We start from the raw sequence: 20,082 nt of genomic DNA, 5'->3' as shown, positions 1-20,082 counted from the left end.
GCTTCTATATAGCCTGGCTACCTCACTAGACTGTGAGGTCGGACAATGGCGACTGGCAACTGCAGTGGTCAATCTGGTTGGCCAGGCTAGCTTTTATAGACACACTTTCAGATATTTCCCCTTTCTCATTGTAGATTGTTTCTGAGATTTAGCCTAATAGTTTTGAGTTACAGTTTTGAGACTCAAAATGACTGGTGCCAATGGTAATCTCTGTCTTTGCCTCTTTTCCTCTCAGTTTTTCCTCACATCATCCACTTCAATGCTCCCCCCCCCCACTCCTGCCTTCTGAGAAATAGCAGGCCCTTCTTCCACTTATTTTATTTCCCATGAAGGAGATCTGAATGTCATTGTCGGTTACTTTGAACGGGCTTTCAGGCTTTGAGTTCTGTTTGTCTCGTGCAGTATCTCGACAGGGTGCTTTGAAGCAGAGCCCGTAGAAGCCCAGACTAACAACTCATTGGCTAGTTTCTGGTCTTTGTCTTTTTGGTCCAAGCAACCATTAGGCAGGCACAAGTGTACACACCCTTAGACACTTGGATAGACTGTAAAAGTAGGGACACGTTTTTCAATGGGAAGATGCAAGCCTCGGTCCTGTATCTCAGTCAATCTACTATCCTGTGTTTTTTGAAGGCATTCGAGATGGGTTCCATGGGGGGGTGAGTGGGTCAAGGGATATGGGTCATAATGGGTCATGTCAAACAGCAGTCCCTCTCTGACCACTGACTTGTATCCTCCAGAGTCTCTCTGTTGAGATTCTGGTGTGGTTTTAATTCAATAATACGTACACAACAGTTGCCAGCTGTGTGTGTGTGTGTGTTGCTCTGCGTGAGTGTCAGGGTTCAGGTATTAGGGAGCTGTTGGTCAGTAGGCAGGCAGTAGACTGTTTTTCACTGTGTGGTCAGTGGGGTTCCAAAAAGGCATATGCTTTGTTAAAATGTACTGTAAGATGGCCTAGCGTTATTTTTCCACAGTCAAGATGCTTCATACTGTATAGGTAGTGGATTTTTAGGATTCTGTAATCCAGTGAGATTGTTACATTTACCCTTTGTGGTGGCCATTTATACTCATAGTAACTTTCCAAATATTCACACATTTTCCCTTTTTCTTTAAAGGAATTGTGTCAACAACAAAAAGTCATGAGATAAGCCAATATCCTGTGCCGTGGTGTCTTATCCTGAAATTGCTTTGCACTCTGTAAATCCATTGATTCGAAAGGTTCAGCTTCCGTAACCAATAGTAACCTTATGGATTGCGTAGCACTTAGGCTAGTAGTAGAAAAGACAAGCTTACTCCACTGGAAAGCAGGAAATGAGCTGGCTAGCGTCATTAAATGTATCTGCCCGTTTACGTCACCTCTCGTAACGTTGAGGAAGTTGGCTCGTTTATCAGATGTCATGCTTTTTCACTCTCTATTCGAGTTTTGAATGGAAGCCTTACATTGTCTCTTTGTGAATCCTACACCATAGCCTGCCTTGATGGAGAAATGAATGCAGTATCCCTAATCTGAAAGGGATGCAGCCCATGTGAAAGAGATGGCCATGTTCATTATAATGGCCATTTGCATTCAGTTCTAAACATCATCCGCCCTAGCTAAACATACTGTTCTGACTGTCCCTGTGTTAGCCTACATTGTCTAGTTGGTACTACAAACGGTTGTCCAATGGAACATGTGAAAACGTTTCCTCTATTGAATAAGACACGTTTTCAGTAAACGGTTAACCAGTAATGTTGATTCCTGTTTCACGTACAGAGATTAAATCACATTTTATTTGTATCATGTGCCGAGTAATTAACCCACGGAGACTAGAGAAGATTAACCAAGTTGACTTCTTCCCAATTGGTCGATACAGCTGTAATTCAGACACAGACACAGTTTCCCCCGTTGTAGTATTTATACCCCGCCTTGGGTGGAGTCTCCTCCTTATCTCTAAACATTGCATCATTATTGCTGGGCAGGGAGCTGAATGGGCCTGAAACGGTTCCTCCCCTTATCAGTACCGCCACATGCGATCGGGTTCCCTGCACTCAGCTCCTCCCAAGCTTCATTATGTCTCCACCCCTCATGTCTCTTTCGGAACTAATGTTCCTATACTTCTGAGTATAGCAATGTTCAAAGTTTACCCCCGGAGTCCAACACTGTGAAATGCTTACTTTACAAGCCCTTAATAACCAACAATGGAGTTAAGAAAATATTTACTAAATACACTAAAGTTAAAACAAATGTAATAACACAATAAAGACAACAATAACCGAGTCAATGGCGGTACAGTTTGCTTTAAAGCTGAACTCAATGGTGAAACTGCCACGTCCATTGGGATATTACAACAACAAATAAGTTACTGCAAACAACAAACACGATACGCACGATAGAACAGCAGAATATACTAGAGGATATAATTTTATATAATTGAATTCTTTGTAACCATGCTGCTTGACGCACCTCACCTCCGTTTAGTCTACAAAATAAAAAGAATAACAAAGGTGCTGGAACGGACAGTGGCGCTGCTTCCCCTAATGCAGATTCTGTCTTTAATGCCAAACCCATTGATTATTAGATTCTTCGCTGTGCTCTTTCTAGCCTACTTTATGTCAAGGTGGTATTTTAAATTGAAGTGTAGCCCAGTGCTCTGTCCCTGGCTTGGACTGCTCCACTTTTCACATTGTTGGGTCTTTAACTGGCTTGTGGTGTGGCTTTGTGTTTAAATCTGTGAATTCCGCTTGTGCGCTTATCTCATGGACACACGCCAGCCAGCCTTTGTATTGCCGCCGTTCTCCGCCTCGGGTGACTTAGTGAAGGGAGCCAGTGTGTGTTCAGCTTTGGCTCTGGGTTTTAATGTCTTAATTTACATGTTCTCACTCTCTCTCTCTCTCGATATTTCTCTGTCCCTCACTATTCTCTCTCTCCCCCTCCGTCTTCCCTCTCTTGCTCCCTCACTCTCTCAGGAGTCTGTTTGTCAAGAAAGTGAAGGACACTTGGCCAGTGGAGCAGAAAGACCCGGGCTGGAAGCTGTTTGGGAAAGTCCTCCCTAGAGAGTGCTCAGTGAAACACCCCCAGAAAATACAGAAGGTACGCAGGAGCCCACACACACACAGATGGAGAAAACAGACCACACTGCTCGACATTAACGCTTGTCCTCTAGTCCGGGACAAGTAAAAAGAATTGGCGGACAAGAAAAAAATAATATATATATATATATATAACACACACAGTGGGGCAAAGAAGTATTTAGTCAGCCACCAATTGTGCAATTTCTCCCACTTAAAAAGATGAGAGATATAGGTACACTTCAACTATGACAGACAAAATGAGAGAAAAAAATCCAGAAAATCACATTGTAGGATTTTTAATGAATTTATTTGCAAATTATGGTGGAAAATAAGTATTTGGTCACCTACAAACAAGCAAGATTTCTGGATCTCACAGACCTGTAACTTCTTTAAGAGGCTCCTCTGTCCTCCACTTGTTACCTGGATTAATGGCACCTGTTTGAACTTGTTATCAATATAAAAGACACCTGTCCACAACCTCAAACAGTCACACTCCAAACTCCACTATTGCCAAGACCAAAGAGCTGTCAAAGGACACCAGAAACAAAATTGTAGACCTGCACCAGGCTGGGAAGACTGAATCTGCAATAGGCAAGCAGCTTGGTTTGAAGAAATCAACTGTGGGAACAATTATTAGGAAATGGAAGACATACAAGACCACTGATAATCTCCCTCAATCTGGGGCTCCACGCAAGATCTCACCCCGTGAGGTCAAAATGATCACAAGAACGGTGAGCAAAAATCCCAGAACCACATGGGGGGACCTAGTGAATGACCTGCAGAGAGCTGGGACCAAAGTAACAAAGCCTACCATCAGTAACACACTACGCCGCCAGGGACTCAAATCCTGCAGTGCCAGACGTGTCCCCCTGCTTAAGCCAGTACATGTCCAGGCCCGTCTGAAGTTTGCTAGAGAGCATTTGGATGATCCAGAAGAAGATTGGGAGAATGTCATATGGTCAGATGAAACCAAAATATAACTTTTTGGTAAAAACTCGACTTGTCGTGTTTGGAGGACAAAGAATGCTGAGTTGCATCCAAAGAACACCATACCTACTGTGAAGCATGGGGGTGGACACATCATGCTTTGGGGCTGTTTTTCTGCAAAGGGACCAGGACGACTGATCTGTGTAAAGGAAAGAATGAATGGGGCCATATATCGTGAGATTTTGAGTGAAAACCTCCTTCCATCAGCAAGGGCATTGAAGATGAAACGTGGCTGGGTCTTTCAGCATGACAATGATCCCAAACACACCGCCCGGGCAACAAAGGAGTGACTTCGTAAGAAGCATTTCAAGGTCCTGGAGTGGCCTAGCCAGTCTCCAGATCTCAACCCCATAGAAAATCTTTGGAGGGAGTTGAAAGTCCGTGTTGCTCAGCAACAGCCCCAAAACATCACTGCTCTAGAGGAGATCTGCATGGAGGAATGGGCCAAAATACCAGCAACAGTGTGTGGAAACCTTGTGAAGACCTACAGAAAAAGTTTGACCTCTGTCATTGCCAACAAAGGGTATATAACAAAGTCTTGAGAAACTTTTGTTGACCAAATACCTATTTTCCACCATAATTTGCAAATAAATTCATTAAAAATCCTACAATGTGATTTTCTGGATTTTTTCTCTTCTCATTTTGTCTGTCATAGTTGAAGTGTACCTATGATGAAAATTACAGGCCTCTCATCTTTTTAAGTGGGAGAACTTGCACAATTGGAGGCTAACTAAATACTTTTTTTGCCCCACTGTAGATTTAAGTTGTCCATATGGACAAGTAAAAAAAATATGTATCACATCACAATTTCAAACAATTACTTTGATCATAATTGGATCAGAGAGGCCAACATCAGTACATCCTTACGAGTTACGAGCTTATGCTGCTACTGTTTGTGGTAGATGGTGGCATTCTGTCATTGCACCACACAATCACAAGGGGGAGTTGATCTATCGGTAGTTGGTAGTCTAAACTGTAGCAATTAATGGAGGCATTTTCAATCTGAGAGTCTCTCCTCTGGCACTATAGTCCTGCATCAGGCATCAACAAACTGTCACCGGGAATTTCACTTGACATGTGGACTGACGATTTTTGAAAAATAGGCACTCTGGGCTTTTGATTTCTGTCACGCTAAAAACAGAAATCAATAATTCTAAATGACAAACTTTCTTAACAAATTAGTAAGAATGTCTCAACCCATGTTCAAGAATGGCCTTTTCCCCTTTCAGATTACAATCGCTCACTTTCGGTTATTTGAAACAAAATAATCTCCAGAATATCGTTCTTTTTTAAAAACTTAAACAAGACATAGAACGTTGGTTGCAATTTCAGTAAAGAAAAAGGAAACAACTTGTCTGTCGGCCCTGCATTAAAGGCCAAAATTAGTTAAAGGAAATTGTGATAAATAAAAATATATACCACTGTCTTTTGCACATGTCATTATCCTTTCATAATGCATCCTTATTTACAAAGTTATTATTATTAACCCTGCGTTATAATTATATAAATGCCCCTTAGGGCAAACCTGATCTGTATGAGTATCTAACGACAAATGCCCCTCAGATATTCATTTAGAGTCCTCCAATCCTCTAAATGTAATTATTGGCGGAGAGTCACGTCATTGGGGAGATTCAGGCGGCATTGGCTGAGTTGAAGAGGGCGAGGAACGAGATGGAGTCACAATCCGTGCCAGGCAAACATGCAGATGTTTATTTGAACTACATTTTAATTGCAACCCAGTTTATTCCCTCATTTGCAATGCAAACCATAACAAATTCCTATGGGAATAAATGGAAGAGACAAGTGGAAGGGGGGAAAAGTAAGGAACTTCTGTCGTCCCTGGAGGCCTTTTGAAAACATGTTTTCACAAGGGCTATTCTCAGGACAATAGACATGATGTGGTCCCAAAAACACCTCTCTGACATAGGGTCCAGCATATCTATTGATGTAATCATTGAATGTCTCGCCAGCTTTGATCCATGCCTGGGCCTGCAGAACGCGTAGTTCATTTTTTCTTTATCTAGCTAACAGTGTTTAGCTAGCTTGAAGTATTTTAGTGTTGTGTGCATTGTATCTGTACCATTCCATAGCCGACATTGCATATGAAGAGTGACTGGCTCATCTGTGGATGTTACTGAGAAAATGCCCTCCTTTAAAAAAAAAAAAAATAGCTGTCTCCCCAACATGGCGGTTCGTGCATTCTGATTGGCCTAAAGTGAAGTTGTTGGCTACTGTTGAGCTTTGCTATTCTACAAGAGAAGGAACGGCCCCCCACTGTGATGGGTACCTTTTTCAGCAGTCTATGGGCAGTGAGATTGTTGGTGTGTTTCACGCTTCAAAGCACTGTGGGGTGAATGGTGAAAATTAACCACATGCTGCTTTTTTTGGTTCTATTCATGCGAGGGTGATAGAGGACTCTGAAATATGACTTGTCATATTACAGTAGTAGCCCGTCTCTTGAACTAATGTCAAAGGTTGTATATCTCTCTCTCTCTATAATCTCTCCTTTGCTTATTCTAGGGTTGAATACTGTATTTGTACGTGTGTCTGTGTGGGGGTGGTTGATGTTTTAAGCATTAAAAATAGATTTTTGTGTTATGATACTAAGTCTGAATATTTGAAATGTATGTGGTCGGCTATTTATTTTTTAAAAAGCCACATTTTATGAACCGTTCATACAGTTGAGCGTTGAATTTGTCCTCCAGTGTGACATGACAATTATTATTCTTAAGATACGTCATTTTTTCATCAAAATGATGTGTCGTCATTTTTTCATCAAAATGATGTGTCATCATTCTTTGTCATTCCTGTCTCACAATAATGTGTTACCTTGTGGAAATGAAGTACAATTCGGCATTATTTTCCTTGATAATGGTGCAAAGTGTCTGATCTCTCATTTTTGAATAATATTTACGTTTAATTTTGACAAACCTTTTCTAAATCTGCAAACCTACTAGTGGGGCATGCGGAGATCACTTGCCACATGTGCCATTATGATTTTTATGTTTTCTCATGGTGAAAAACATGTAATTCTCAAATTTCAATTGTCACACCATAGGATGAAATAATGAAGTAGTCAGTTAAAAATAGATGGCAAATAGGGAAGAAAAAGTGTAATACAAAATCAAAATGTTATATTTGAGGTTCTTCAAAGTAGACACCCTTTGCCTTGATGGCAGCTTTGCACACTCTTGGTCTTCTCTCAACCAGCTTCATGAGGAATGCTATTCCAACAGTCTTGAAGGAGTTCCCACGTATGCTGAGCACTTGTTGGCTGCTTTTTCCTTCACTCTGCGGTCCTACTCATCCCAAACCATCTCAATTGGGTTGAGGTTGGGTGATTGTGGAGGCCAGGTCATCTGATGCAGCATTCATCACTCTCCTTGGTCAAATAACCCTTACACAGCCTGGAGGTGTGTTGGGTCATTGTCCTGTTGAAAAACAAATGATAGTCCCTCTAAGCGCAAACCAGATGGGATGGCGTACCGCTGCAGAATGCTGTCGTAGCCATGCTGGTTAAATGTGCCTTAAATTCTAAATAAATCAGACAGTGTCACCAGAATAGCACCCCCCCCCCCCCCCCCCCACTATCACACCTCCTCCTCCATGCTTCACAGTGGGAACCACACATGCAGAGATTATCCGTTCACCTACTCTGCGTCTCACAAAGACCCGGTGGTTGAAACCAAAAATCTCAAATCCGGACTCACCAGACCAAAGGACATATTTCCACCTGTCTAATGTCCATTGCTCGTGTTTTTTGGTCCAAGCAAGTCAATTCTTATTGGAGTCCTTTAGTAGTGGTTTCTTTGCAGCAATTTGACCATGAAGGCCTGATTCACGCCGTTTCCACTGAACAGTTGATGTTGAGATGTGTCTGTTACTTGAACTCTGACGCATTTATTTGGGCTACAATCTGAGGTGCAGGTAACTCAAATTAGCTTATCCTCTGCAGCAGAGGTAACCTGGTCCTCGTGAGAGCCAGTTTCATCATAGCACTTTTTGCGACTGCGCTTGAAGAAACTTTCAAACGTCTTGAAATTTTCCGGATTGACTGGCCATGTCCTAAAGTAATGATGGACTATTGTTTCTCTTTGCTTATTTGAGCTGTTCTTTCCATAATATTGACTTAGCCCTATTTGTAAAAGACCATCTTCTGTATTTCACCCCTACCTTCTCACAACACAACTGATTGGCTCAAACACATTAAGAAGGAAAGAAAATTCCACAAATGAACTTTTAACAAGGCACACCTGTTAATTGAAATGCATTCCAGGTGACTTCCTCATGAAGCTGGTTGAGAGAATGCCAAGAGTGTGCAAAGCTGTCATCAAAGCCAAGGATGGCTACTTTGAAGAATAAATATTGTTTAACACTTTTTTTGTTACTACAGGACTCCATAGTTTTGATGTCTTCACTGTTATTCTACAATGTAGAAAATAGTGAGTAGGTGTGTCCAAACTTTAGACTGGTACTGTATATTCACTACTGTTCAAAAATGTTGGGTCACTTAGAATTGTCCTTGTTTTTTAAAGAAAAGCACTAATTTTGGCCATTTAAAATAACATCAAATTGATTAGAAATACAGTGTAGATATTGTTAATGTTGTAAATGACTATTGTAGCTTGAAACGGCTGATTTGCAATGGAATATCTACATAGGCGTACAGAGGCACATTATCAGCAACCATCACTCCTGTGTTCCAATGGCACATTGTGTTAGCTAATCCAAGTTTATAATTTTAAAAGGCTAATTGATCATTAGAAATCCCTTTTGCAATTATGTTAGCACAGCTAAAAACTGTTGTGCTCATTAAAGAAGCAATAAAACTGTCCTTTAGACTTGTTGAGTATCTGGAGCATCGGCATTTGTGGGTTCGATTACAGGCTCAAAATGGCCAGAAACAAAGCACTTTCTTCTGAAACTCATCAAATCAAGTCACATTTATTTATATAACCCTTTTTACATCAGCTGATATCTCAAAGTTCTGTACAAAAACCCAGCCTAAAACCCCAAAAAGCAAGCAATGCAGGTGTAGAAGCACGGTGGCTAGGAAAAACTCGCTAGAAAGGCCAAAACCTAGGAAGAAACCTAGGGAGGAACCAGGCTATGAGGGGTGGCCAGTCCTCTTCTGGCTGTGCCGGGTGGAGATTATAACAGAACATGGCCAAGATGATCAAATGTTCATAAATGACCAGCAGGGTCAAATAATAATAATCACAGTAGTTGTCGAGGGTGCAGCAAGTCAGCACCTCAGGAGTAAATGTTAGTTAACTTTTCACAGCCGATCATTGAGTATCTCTACCGCTCCTGCTGTCTCTAGAGCGTTGAAAACAGCAGGTCTGGGACAGGTAGCACGTCCGGTGAACAGGTCAGGGTTCCATAGCCGCAGGCAGAACAGTTGAAACTGGAGCAGCAGCACGGCCAGGTGGACTGGCGACAGCAAGGATCATCATGCCAGGTAGTCCTGAGGCATGGTCCTAGGGCTCAGGTCCTCCGAGAGAGAGAAAGAAAGAGAGAATTAGAGAGAGCATACTTAAATTCACACAGGACACCGGATAAGACAGGAGACATACTCAAGATATAACAGACTGACCCTAGCCCCCCGACACATAAACTACTACAGCATAAATACTGGAGGCTGAGACAGGAGGGGTCAGGAGACATTGTGGCCACATTTGATGATACCCCCGGACAGGGCCAAACAGGCAGGATATAACCCCACCCACTTTGCCAAAACACAGCCCCCACACCACCTAGAGATCTCGTACAATGCTGTGTACTACTCCCTTCACAGAACAGTGCAAACTGGCTCTAACCAGAATAGAAAGAGGAGTGGGAGGCCCCAGTGCACAACTGAGCAAAAGGACAAGTACATATGAGTGTCTAATTTGAGAAACAGAAACTTCTAGGGTTGACTGTTTGCCTTCAGGAACAAAGCTTTACTATTAGCTGGTGGGTCTGAGTTGACCCAGGTTTGAAATTGTACCACTTTCCTGCTTTAAGTTTTACCATAATTTGCCATCATTGTACTCCTGTGATAGTGTCAACTATGAGGTGACATCATTACCTGGGGTCCACCAATTTAAAGAGGCCAAAGAGTCACTTGACTACAACTATAGTCCACTATCCACCATTCGATCCTTTCAGTGGGTGTGGACAGAAACTGGAGTCCTCCTGCTAGCCAGGTGAGCTCTGTATATCTACCCCAGACAGCCTCTCCCCCGTTAACCCAATCTAACCTTAGGCATTCTAATCTCCTGCGGTGGTAACCTTATCCCTCCCTGGTGCCTGGACTCAGATGGCTATATTTTCAGCACCTGCCTGGAAGGCATTGTCTCGCCATGGCAAGCCCTGCCTAGTGGCAGGGGGTGGGCAGAATGTCCCATGGACGAGGACTAATGAGTTTCTGTTTTATTCGTCTACTGCTTTATTGCACTGTCACGCTATAGGCTGTAATTCAACTGTCAAACTCTACTTTTCTAATTCTCAGCGTTCCGGTGTTGTAAGTCAGGATATTTCTCTTGGTAATATGTCTGAGGGGCGGTGAAGCCTACGTGATAATTTTCATCCCCCAGAAACAGTCACTGGTTGCCTACAGGAAATGTTAGTTATTCACAACCAGGAGTGGTTGATTTCAATTAAAACACGCATGAACATTCTTGGTTAATTCAGACTAATATAGTTCACACTGTAAACAATATTCCCAGTGGGAGTGTTCTGTATTGTCCTGGATTTCCTGTATGTTTCATAGCCCTCCTTGTCCCACCGGTATCTAGCTGTCAATCACCTGGGAGTCAGCCAATCCCTGTTCCCCCTTTATCCCTGGGCCGCCCTCCTCTGAGGCTAGACAGAGTTGCTGGACACAGGAGAACTGGCTATAATTTGAGAGGGAGAGAGCGAGGAGGAATTAAATAGAGAGGGGAGAAGAGCGGAGAGAAAAAAAAAAAGCTTCACACAGCTCATGACCCAAGGCATCTCTGTTAGAGCGCAGAGAAGATGGATTGTTATAGCAGAGAGGAGGATTGGATGAGAAATGGATCCTGTATCAATTAATCTGGGATTAATTAGAGAGCCTGGCTGGGCACAGGAGATTTAGTGTGCTCCTTTTCAGCGCAGCGACGGTGAACAATAGAGCACGGCAGTGCTGATTTGCCGATACACACGCACACACCGAAAAGAGAGATCGGCTCCTCTGTGTTCTGCACTGACGCGTGGCCTCTCAGTGTAGCGTCATTGTGCGTGCTGGGAAGGAGAGAAGCAAGGAGGGAGGGGAGTGAGAAAGAGCGGTATCATGCTGCCGCTGATGCATCAGCTCCAGCTCGGGATGTGTCCCATCGGCGGGCCCGCTGTCCCCCTGACCTCTTCATCCTCGTCCTCTGTGTGGGCTGTAGCCGGGCCAACGGGAGCAGCCATGACGGTTTGTGAAGTTTAGCCCCCCCCGGGTTGGTCTGGGTGTCTTTACGGAACTGCAGCGCTCATGGTGAGTGAGCTGACGTGTGTGTGTGTGTCAGCTCGAGGATGAGGGGGCGAGCGCAGCAGTCTACCGTCTCTTTCACCCTTCTGACAGTAGGAGAAATTATGGAGTAGAAAGATGAGGAATGATGGAGTGAGCAAGAGACTTCATCTCTCTTAGGTGAAGAAGTATGTGTGTCGTTTCTTTTTAAAGCTTCTGCTGACCGATCTTCCTGTGAAATGCAACAACGTTGTCTTTTTCTGCAAACTCATGTTTCCCCTGTAGAAGTGTCTGGTGTTTTGTCTATTCGCCCTCTCTGTGGTCCGTGGGAAGGCATGACACGTGGAAAGTGCTGAAATATTCAGCTCAGTGCAGCTCAGGGATGCCATGCCTGGGAGACGGTGTGGTCTCTGCGTTCCCTGCTAAGAAGTGTGTCAAGGGGTTTCCTTGTTATTTGTCTCTCCCAACTGAAGAGAAATAAAGCAGATTCATTTCAGAGGAAGGATGGGCGTGTTTTTTTTAGTCGGTGTTTGACGACTCTGCAGTAGCTTTATGATGTTTATAGCTCTCAATTTTAGCTCTCTAACACAATTCTGCATGCAGCTCTGTGGGTTGTAGACAGTGATTGCAGCTCTGTGGGTTGTAGACAGTGATTGCAGCTCTGTGGGTTGTAGACAGTGATTGCAGCTCTGTGGGTTGTAGACAGTGATTGCAGCTCTGTGGGTTGTAGGCAGTGATTGCAGCTCTGTGGGTTGTAGGCAGTGATTGCAGCTCTGTGGGTTGTAGGCAGTGATTGCAGCTCTAGGTTGTAGGCAGTGATTGCAGCTCTGTGGGTTGTAGGCAGTGATTGCAGCTCTGTGGGTTGTAGGCAGTGATTGCAGCTCTGGGTTGTAGGCAGTGATTGCAGCTCTGTGGGTTGTAGGCAGTGATTGCAGCGCTGTGGGTTGTAGGCAGTGATTGCAGCTCTGTGGGTTGTAGAGAGTGATTGCTGGTCAAAATATTGTCCGCCCTTTTGTCAGTCCATTACATCATTGACACAAAGGGTCTTTTGTTGTTTTTCTCTCTTGACTCTGTTTATAAAGAGGGAAGACTGAAATGACAATCTCCTCTTTTATACGGTAGCTGTAGCTCACCGATAGGTGTGATTTGATATTATTATTATTGTCTTGCTGGTAGGCTGTTTACTGTCAGTGTGTTGACTGTCACTGTCTTGGCTCAGACTGGTCCTGCCTACCTCCTGGGTGTCGGTCTGGAGCGATGTTCTGCTCCTTTGGGAGAGGCTGAGTGCTCTTTTCGGTTTTCACAAATGGCAAACAGCCCACAGACAGAGACCACTCTGACACACACACACACACACACACCCTCTGAGTCTCTCTAACCTCTCTCTTCACGGGAGTAGGAAGGAGAATGTAGAGTGCTCAATCCTGACCCATTGCAGTAAATGGCCTGCGTGCGCTCGACCTAGGGGATTCTAGGCATTCTAGTACAGTTAAATAGTTAACACACACACATGGACGCAGTGGTCTAAGGCACGGCATCTCAGTGTAAGAGGCGTCACTACAGTCCCTGGTTCGAATCCAGGCTTTATCACATCCGGCCATGATTGGGAGTCCCATACGGTGGCGCACAATTGGCCCAGTGTCATCCTGGCCTTTATTGTAAATAAGAATTTGTTCTTAACTGACTTGCCTAGTTAAATAAAGGTTACACACACCACACTGACCAAAACGTTATTTTGTCAGCATTTACCTATGTCCCCATTACAAGTAAAACATAATAAAAATATATTTATTTCACTTACTTGCTGTGCTGTTTCGGTGTTCAGTCGTTTCATTCTCAACCAAGAGTTCTATGGAACGTCATTTGGGCCTTTGCTATGGAACGCCGTTTGGATCTTTGCGTGTCATAAAAGAAACAATGACCAGTGGATAACACTATTTGACGTGTGAAATAAGCTTGTTGACCAATCAGGACTTGCACGTCACATAATCATGTAACACGTTCATACATTTTTTACATAGTGTAATCAATGTGTAATAACTATCACTTGTATTTCATGTCACAACAATTCATCGATACGTATGCTATGATGCTGGTAAAGTTGTTTCGCGCACCTACAGTGCTGGTCATAAAAATAAAAAATTAGCTAGCTCATGGATGTATGGATGCAATCAATGTTCTTCCCAAAAAACATAGCAAAACGACATCTGTTTCAGTAGCTATAGTTAGCTAGCTAACTAATATATAGCTAGGTGTCATCTAAAATAACCCTCATTTATAAGATCGTTTTTACTTGATTAATGGTGGTCAGACCCATCTATGTGAAGCTAGCCACAATAAGGATTAGCCAAAATAGTGGAATTGCGGTTAGTCTTCAAAATAAAAGTATGGCAGAATTCTACTGTTTGAATTAATTTTCATCACTGTCAATGGCATACTTTTATTTTGAAGGCAAACCGCAAATTCCACTTTTGTGGCTAGCTTCACAACACAACCATGTACGGTTGAGCCACACGAAGCTAGCTGGCTGCTTATAACGTTAGCTTTGGGCAACAGGGTTAAGTAGCTGGCTAGCTATTTATTTTCATGAACTGAAGTTCAATTTCAATTGGCGAACAACAAGTGACAAACTAGCTAATACTTACTCACAAGGATTCCTAAATCATTGCTAAGAATAATGAAAATGACTGCAGTTTCTACTGGTCATCATTTTCAGGCTGGTTGTATTGGTGCTAGCTAGGTACCAAGCTAGAGCTAGCTACCCCAGATGTTGCGGTTGAACAAATGATGCTTTATTACCAATGCGGTATTGTAAACATCGTTCGTGGCCGACGTTTGATTGTTTGCAGACTTTTTTTTGTACAGCTTTGACAGTGCTACTGTATCTTTTTTTTACACACAAAGACCCAAACGGCATTCCATAGTATTTATGTCGTGAAGCTAATAGCATTGAAGCTATTACTGTGTAACACCGGTAGGGCAACATCTGAAAAATAGCTCCCTTTGTAGTGTGTACCAGTGCTCGACCAGTCGGCGAAAGCCAACATCACCCACGACATAGAACAGTTGACTTTCAAGGGTAATGAATTCCATTATTTTTGCTTTAATGGATTTGGCCTTTTTGAGTTGTGTCGCTGAAATGTTCTTACCCTTTCAAATGACTGCTCGACTTGTTGACTGCTTGCTCCACACAGCAGACATTGTGGGATAGGTTAGGGATACTGTGTTCACATGTAGCGCATCATTTTACATGGTGTCATGATGGCCTGTACCTACGTTTATGTAGATATGCACGTCAGTTTTGACATCGGTTTTGCACATTAAACTAGACATCGATGCCGATGTTTGCATTTTTAGCTAATATCGTCCGATTCCGATATGTTCACCGGTATATCGTGCATCCCTACTTATTGCTTAGTTTCTCCTTTTCAAAATGCCATCACTCAGAACACTGAGTCCTTGCCGTGTCGGAATCCTGGCTCAGGAAGGCCACCAAAAATTCTGAGATTTCCATACCCAACTATAACATTTTCCGTCAAGATAGAACTGCCAAAGGGGGAGGAGTTGCAATCTACTGCAGAGAGAGCCTGCAAAGTAATGTCATACTTTCCAGGTCCATACCCAAACAGTTCGAACTACTAATTTTAAAAATTACTCTCTCCAGAAATAAGTCTCTCACTGTTGCCGCCTGCTACCGACCCCCCCCAGCTCCCAGCTGTGCCCTGGACACCATTTGTGAATTGATCGCCCCCCATCTAGCTTCAGAGTTTGTTCTGTTAGGTGACCTAAACTGGGATATGCTTAACACCCCGGCAGTCCTACAATCTAAGCTAGATGCCCTCAATCTCACACAAATCATCAAGGAACCCACCAGGTACAACCCTAAATCTGTAAACAAGGGCACCCTCATAGACGTCATCCTGACCAACTGGCCCTCCAAATACACCTCCGCTGTCTTCAACCAGGATCTCAGCGATCACTGCCTCATTGCCTGTATCCGCTACGGATCCGCAGTCAAACAACCACCCCTCATCACTGTCAAACGCTCCCTAAAACACTTCTGTGAGCAGGCCTTTCTAATCGACCTGGCCCGGGTATCCTGGAAGGATATTGACCTCATCCGTCAGTTGAGGATGCCTGGTCATTCTTTAAAAGTAACTTCCTCACCATTTTAGATAAGCATGCTCCGTTCAAAAAATGCAGAACTAAGAACAGATATAGCCCTTGGTTCACTCCAGACCTGACTGCCCTCGACCAGCACAAAAACATCCTGTGGCGGACTGCAATAGCATCGAATAGTCCCCGCGATATGCAACTGTTCAGGGAAGTCGGGAACCAATACACGCAGTCAGTCAGGAAAGCAAAGGCCAGCTTCTTCAGGCAGAAATTTGCATCCTGTAGCTCTAACTCCAAAAAGTTCTGGGACACTGGGAAGTCCATGGAGAACAAGAGCACCTCCTCCCAGCTGCCCACTGCACTGAGGCTAGGTAACACGGTCACCACCGATAAATCCATGATTATCGAAAACTTCAACAAGCATTTCTCAACGGCTGGCCATGCCTTCCTCCTGGCTACTCCAACCTCGGCCAACAGCTCCGCCCCCCCCCCCCCTCTCTACCTGTACATGACCATCTGATCATTTATCACTCCAGTGTTAATCTGCAAAAAAAGTATTATTCGCCTACCTCCTCATGCCTTTTGCACACAATGTATATAGACTCTCTTTTTTTTCTACTGTGTTATTGACTTGTTAATTGTTTACTCCATGTGTAACTCTGTGTTGTCTGTTCACACTGCTATGCTTTATCTTGGCCAGGTCGCAGTTGCAAATGAGAACTTGTTCTCAACTAGCCTACCTGGTTAAATAAAGATGAAATAAAATAAAAAATAAATGGAACCAGGCAGAATGGCCAGGCATGCAAACAGACACAGAGAGCCACTTACATAATCAGGAAATGAGAAAAAGTTAATGAAACCATAGATCTGAAACCTTGGCGTAATGATGCATGTTCCCTGGAGACCGGTATCCCTGGGATACCGTTGCCACCTGAGCCTCTAAAAGTGCTAAAGCCAGTCTCCCTATAGGATCTCATGATTACTGTTATGACGTCCTAGCTGTAGGGGTGAAATGCTTTTTTAAAAAAATATTTAACCTTTATTTAACTAGGCAAGTCAGTTATTAAGAGCAAATTCTTATTTACAATGATGGCCTACCCCGGCCAAACCCAGACTACGCTGGGCCAATAGTGCGCAACTCTTCAGGACTCCCAATCACAACAGGATGTGATCTCCCCTCTTTCTCTCACTCACTCACTCACTCACACGGCTTGAATTTCATTTCACCTTGCTAGTGGCACCTGCAATGCCGCTGAAGAGGTGTCAGATTTCAACCACCCTTCTTCCGCTCCCCTCCTCCCATTCTCTCAGTAGTGCAGGCTCACGGCTTCTCCCCCATCCCCTGGCTAGCAGGTAAGGCTTCCTCCCTAGTTGCCGACAGAACTCAGGGAGAGATTTGGGACTCCCTTTTTCTCAGTGGTCCCCCCCCTTTCTGTGTCCTTTCAATCAGTCACCACTGTGTAGTACCAACTGCCTCTTCTGAGCAGCCCTGTGCTCTGAGCAGCCCTGTGCTCTGAGCAAGCCCCGTGCCCTGCTCTGAGCAAGCCCCGTGCGGGTTTGTTGTGGGTAAGGCCCTGTGGTAGACTAGCGTCCAGGGGGTGTACTTGTACATCAAGCTGCCTCACGCTACAGAAACAGGATGACTGGGCTAATCAATGTTATGTCTATAAGCACCAACACAGAGCTAACCGGATCCTGTTGACTCAGGCTGCAGTCTTTTGTGCTATATGGCCACACACACACCAGAGTTTCCATTAGTCATGCTACGACAACAGGCTATCATTAAATGTGAAGACTGTAATATTATCAAATCAATTCTCTGTGTAATTAACTAGGAAGTCGGGGCACCACGGGAAAATTTTGTTTATAGTTGCAATTTCCCGAATTTAACTCTTCAGATATTTTCCTATCGATTAGTCTAATATTAATGGATTATTGCCTCCTCAGTCATTCCTGAATGTTGGAAACCATTGGATATTTGCACTAACCCTAGCATCAAGAATCAGCGATTAAACAAATTGACTTAATTATTTATTTACTAACTAATCAATCCCAGAATTACATAAACACACTGACTTGATACACTCAAAAGTCCCTAGTGGGCTAAGCCGATATGACGGCTTGGTAGACAAAGGAAAGGGGTGGGGCCAGCTCAAGAGCGAGAATCTCAGTGGACCCACGTTGACTACACTACACTAATGGAAATGCTCATACTTTGAACATGAACAACCACTCATTCGAAAAGAAATTGCAATTTACATATTTACGTGTGTATGCCTTTGTTATCCCTCTACGATCGACGGTCCATCTGCTGGATAGTCAATCAACAGAAAGTCTCTGGTTTGTCCACCAGAGCTCAGTCTGTCGTAGTTGTAGTTTGGTACTCTGGACGTATCCATTATAACATTCAGTCATTCGAGAGAATTGATCTTTCTGAGTACCATTGTTCTTAGATCGGATGCGTTTACCAGGCTAAAGTATTTAAACAGCTGCAGTCTGAATAATTGGTTTTTAGTTTGTAGATTTCTTAACCATTTCTGCGTGGAGATGATCTCCACGTTCTTTGGTAGAGTTAATAACCATTTCAACATGTAGCGACAGCTTCCATGTTTTCTGGTCTAATGTACATTTTGTCAGAAGTGGGTTTTATACTGGAGTAGAAAAGGGGGCGTTCCAGGATGCCGTGTAATGTCTGTGCTCACGGGTGCGTGGCCACTGACTGATCCTAAGTTACTATGAAAAAAATTCTCATTTAGAAGACTAAGATCCCATTATCTTTCCAAAATAATTTATTCTCAATCATTTATTTTATACAACATTCAGATGCAAACCCATAATTGAGAAGTGTATACCAACAAAGAAACAGTGTCTCCTGTCCTTCGTGAGGTCACCAAATTAAACAAACTCAACATTGCGGTTCCTTAAGTGTCCACGGACAACTCCAACTGCTTGGAATTCTCCAACTGCTTGTCATTCAAGTGCATAGGCAACTATGCAAGCTTCAGGGCATCACACACCACTTTGCAATGAGCTGGAGGCAGTATGCATTTTGAAAACATATATTTAATTGTTTGAAACCTGAAGGTTTTACCTCATTATATTATGTCTTACCTTTCTTCGAAGTAGCCCAGCCAAAATCTAACCAAACGTGCAGGCAATTATTACCTTTCTTCGAAGTAGCCCAGCCAAAATCTAACCAAACGTGCAGGCAATTATTTTTACCAAGACTTCCATATGCCATTGAAGCCTGTAGCCTTTTTTTTCCAAATCAACTTTCTCATTGTACAGTAGCCAAATGCACAATCTCCTATTCATATTAGCGACTCATGCTAGTTGTTGCATATTTAGAGCTCCCGTTTTTCTCAATTTCTAACAGATATTTGAATCTGTCACAAATTGTGTTTTGCCGCTAATTGCATTATTAACAAACATTTGTGCGCAGGCTACTGCCTCGTGCGCATTGCTGCGCTTATAATGTGAAGACTTAATAGTGTATCAATATTGTATGCTAAATGTTCTGATCTGTTGCATGAGCCTCATTGCTTACCAAAAAAAAAGGGATTTAGCCTAGGCTTACTGGTTGAATGAATTTGGGATCTATTGACCCACAACTGTCCCAGAGTCTGTTTGGAATAGGCTATTACTTTCTCGCACAGAAAGACATGCTGACCAATAGAATAGGTCAGCTTTTCTCCTATGGGGGATAGTAGATTGACATTTTGCTGTTCTGAGGAAAAGTCGATGTGGGCAGTTACTCTAACATAGGCAACACATGGGTTTCAAGTTTCAAGAAGCTAATTTTCACAATTTTCACCATAGAAATGCACCTTTTATAATAAAGCATTCCATCTCTTCTCCAAGATCGCATAGCAGTTCAGACGTCTTTTGTCCTCGTCTTGTCGTGTCCTGTGTATATATATATATATATATATATATATATATATATATATATATATATATATATATATATATATATATATATATATATATATATTTACAACTTTTTTCACATACATTTTATTTTTATTTTCCATCAACTCATCTTCTAAACACTCTCCTGCAACCAGCCTCACCAATTTATATTTATAAAAAATTATTATTTACCTCAGATCTGTAATCCTCCAAGAAGCTAGCCAGAAACTCCAAGAAGCTAGCCAGAAACTAGCCAGAAGCTAGCCAGGAGCTAGCCCAGAAGCTAATCCAGAAGCTAATCAGAAGCTAGTTAGCTTCTTTACTGGCAAATCGTTAGTATTCAGCTAACCACGGTTTGTGGTCATCAGCTATCCTTTAGCTCGAAAATCTATCGCCAGTTTTGTACAGCGCAGCGCGGCTCGGAACGGAACATACCGGACCAATTTTTCTCTCCATGTCCCTGGATTTCAACTGCTCTCTGGACATTCATACCCGGATCTCACAGCTAGCTAGCTGCTATCCGTGTGACAATCGGCTTTCGTCGATTCCGGAGCAAACATCGA

The 20,082-nt window shown here is 43.0% G+C and overlaps 1 protein-coding gene across 7 annotated transcripts in view; it reads left to right on the top strand.

Moving 5' to 3' along the window:
• The window catches only part of LOC110531883 (TBC1 domain family member 14), a 70,940-nt gene that overhangs the window by 27,373 nt on the left and 23,485 nt on the right, over positions 1 to 20,082 (top strand). For 6 of the 7 annotated variants that reach the window (XM_036987787.2, XM_090184074.1, XM_021615359.3 and 3 more), the window contains one exon: positions 2,944 to 3,067. In XM_036987787.2, coding sequence (XP_036843682.2) covers positions 2,944 to 3,067 — 124 coding nt within the window. Of the gene's footprint in view, positions 1 to 2,943; positions 3,068 to 10,883; positions 11,519 to 20,082 lie in introns of those variants that run through there. The other variant, XM_021615361.3, reaches the window with a different exon arrangement.

The sequence above is a fragment of the Oncorhynchus mykiss genome, chromosome 9 (assembly GCF_057628025.1).
Source record: "Oncorhynchus mykiss isolate SJ-2025 chromosome 9, ASM5762802v1, whole genome shotgun sequence".
NCBI lineage: Eukaryota > Metazoa > Chordata > Actinopteri > Salmoniformes > Salmonidae > Oncorhynchus > Oncorhynchus mykiss.
This window is presented reverse-complemented; position numbering and strand designations above follow the sequence as displayed.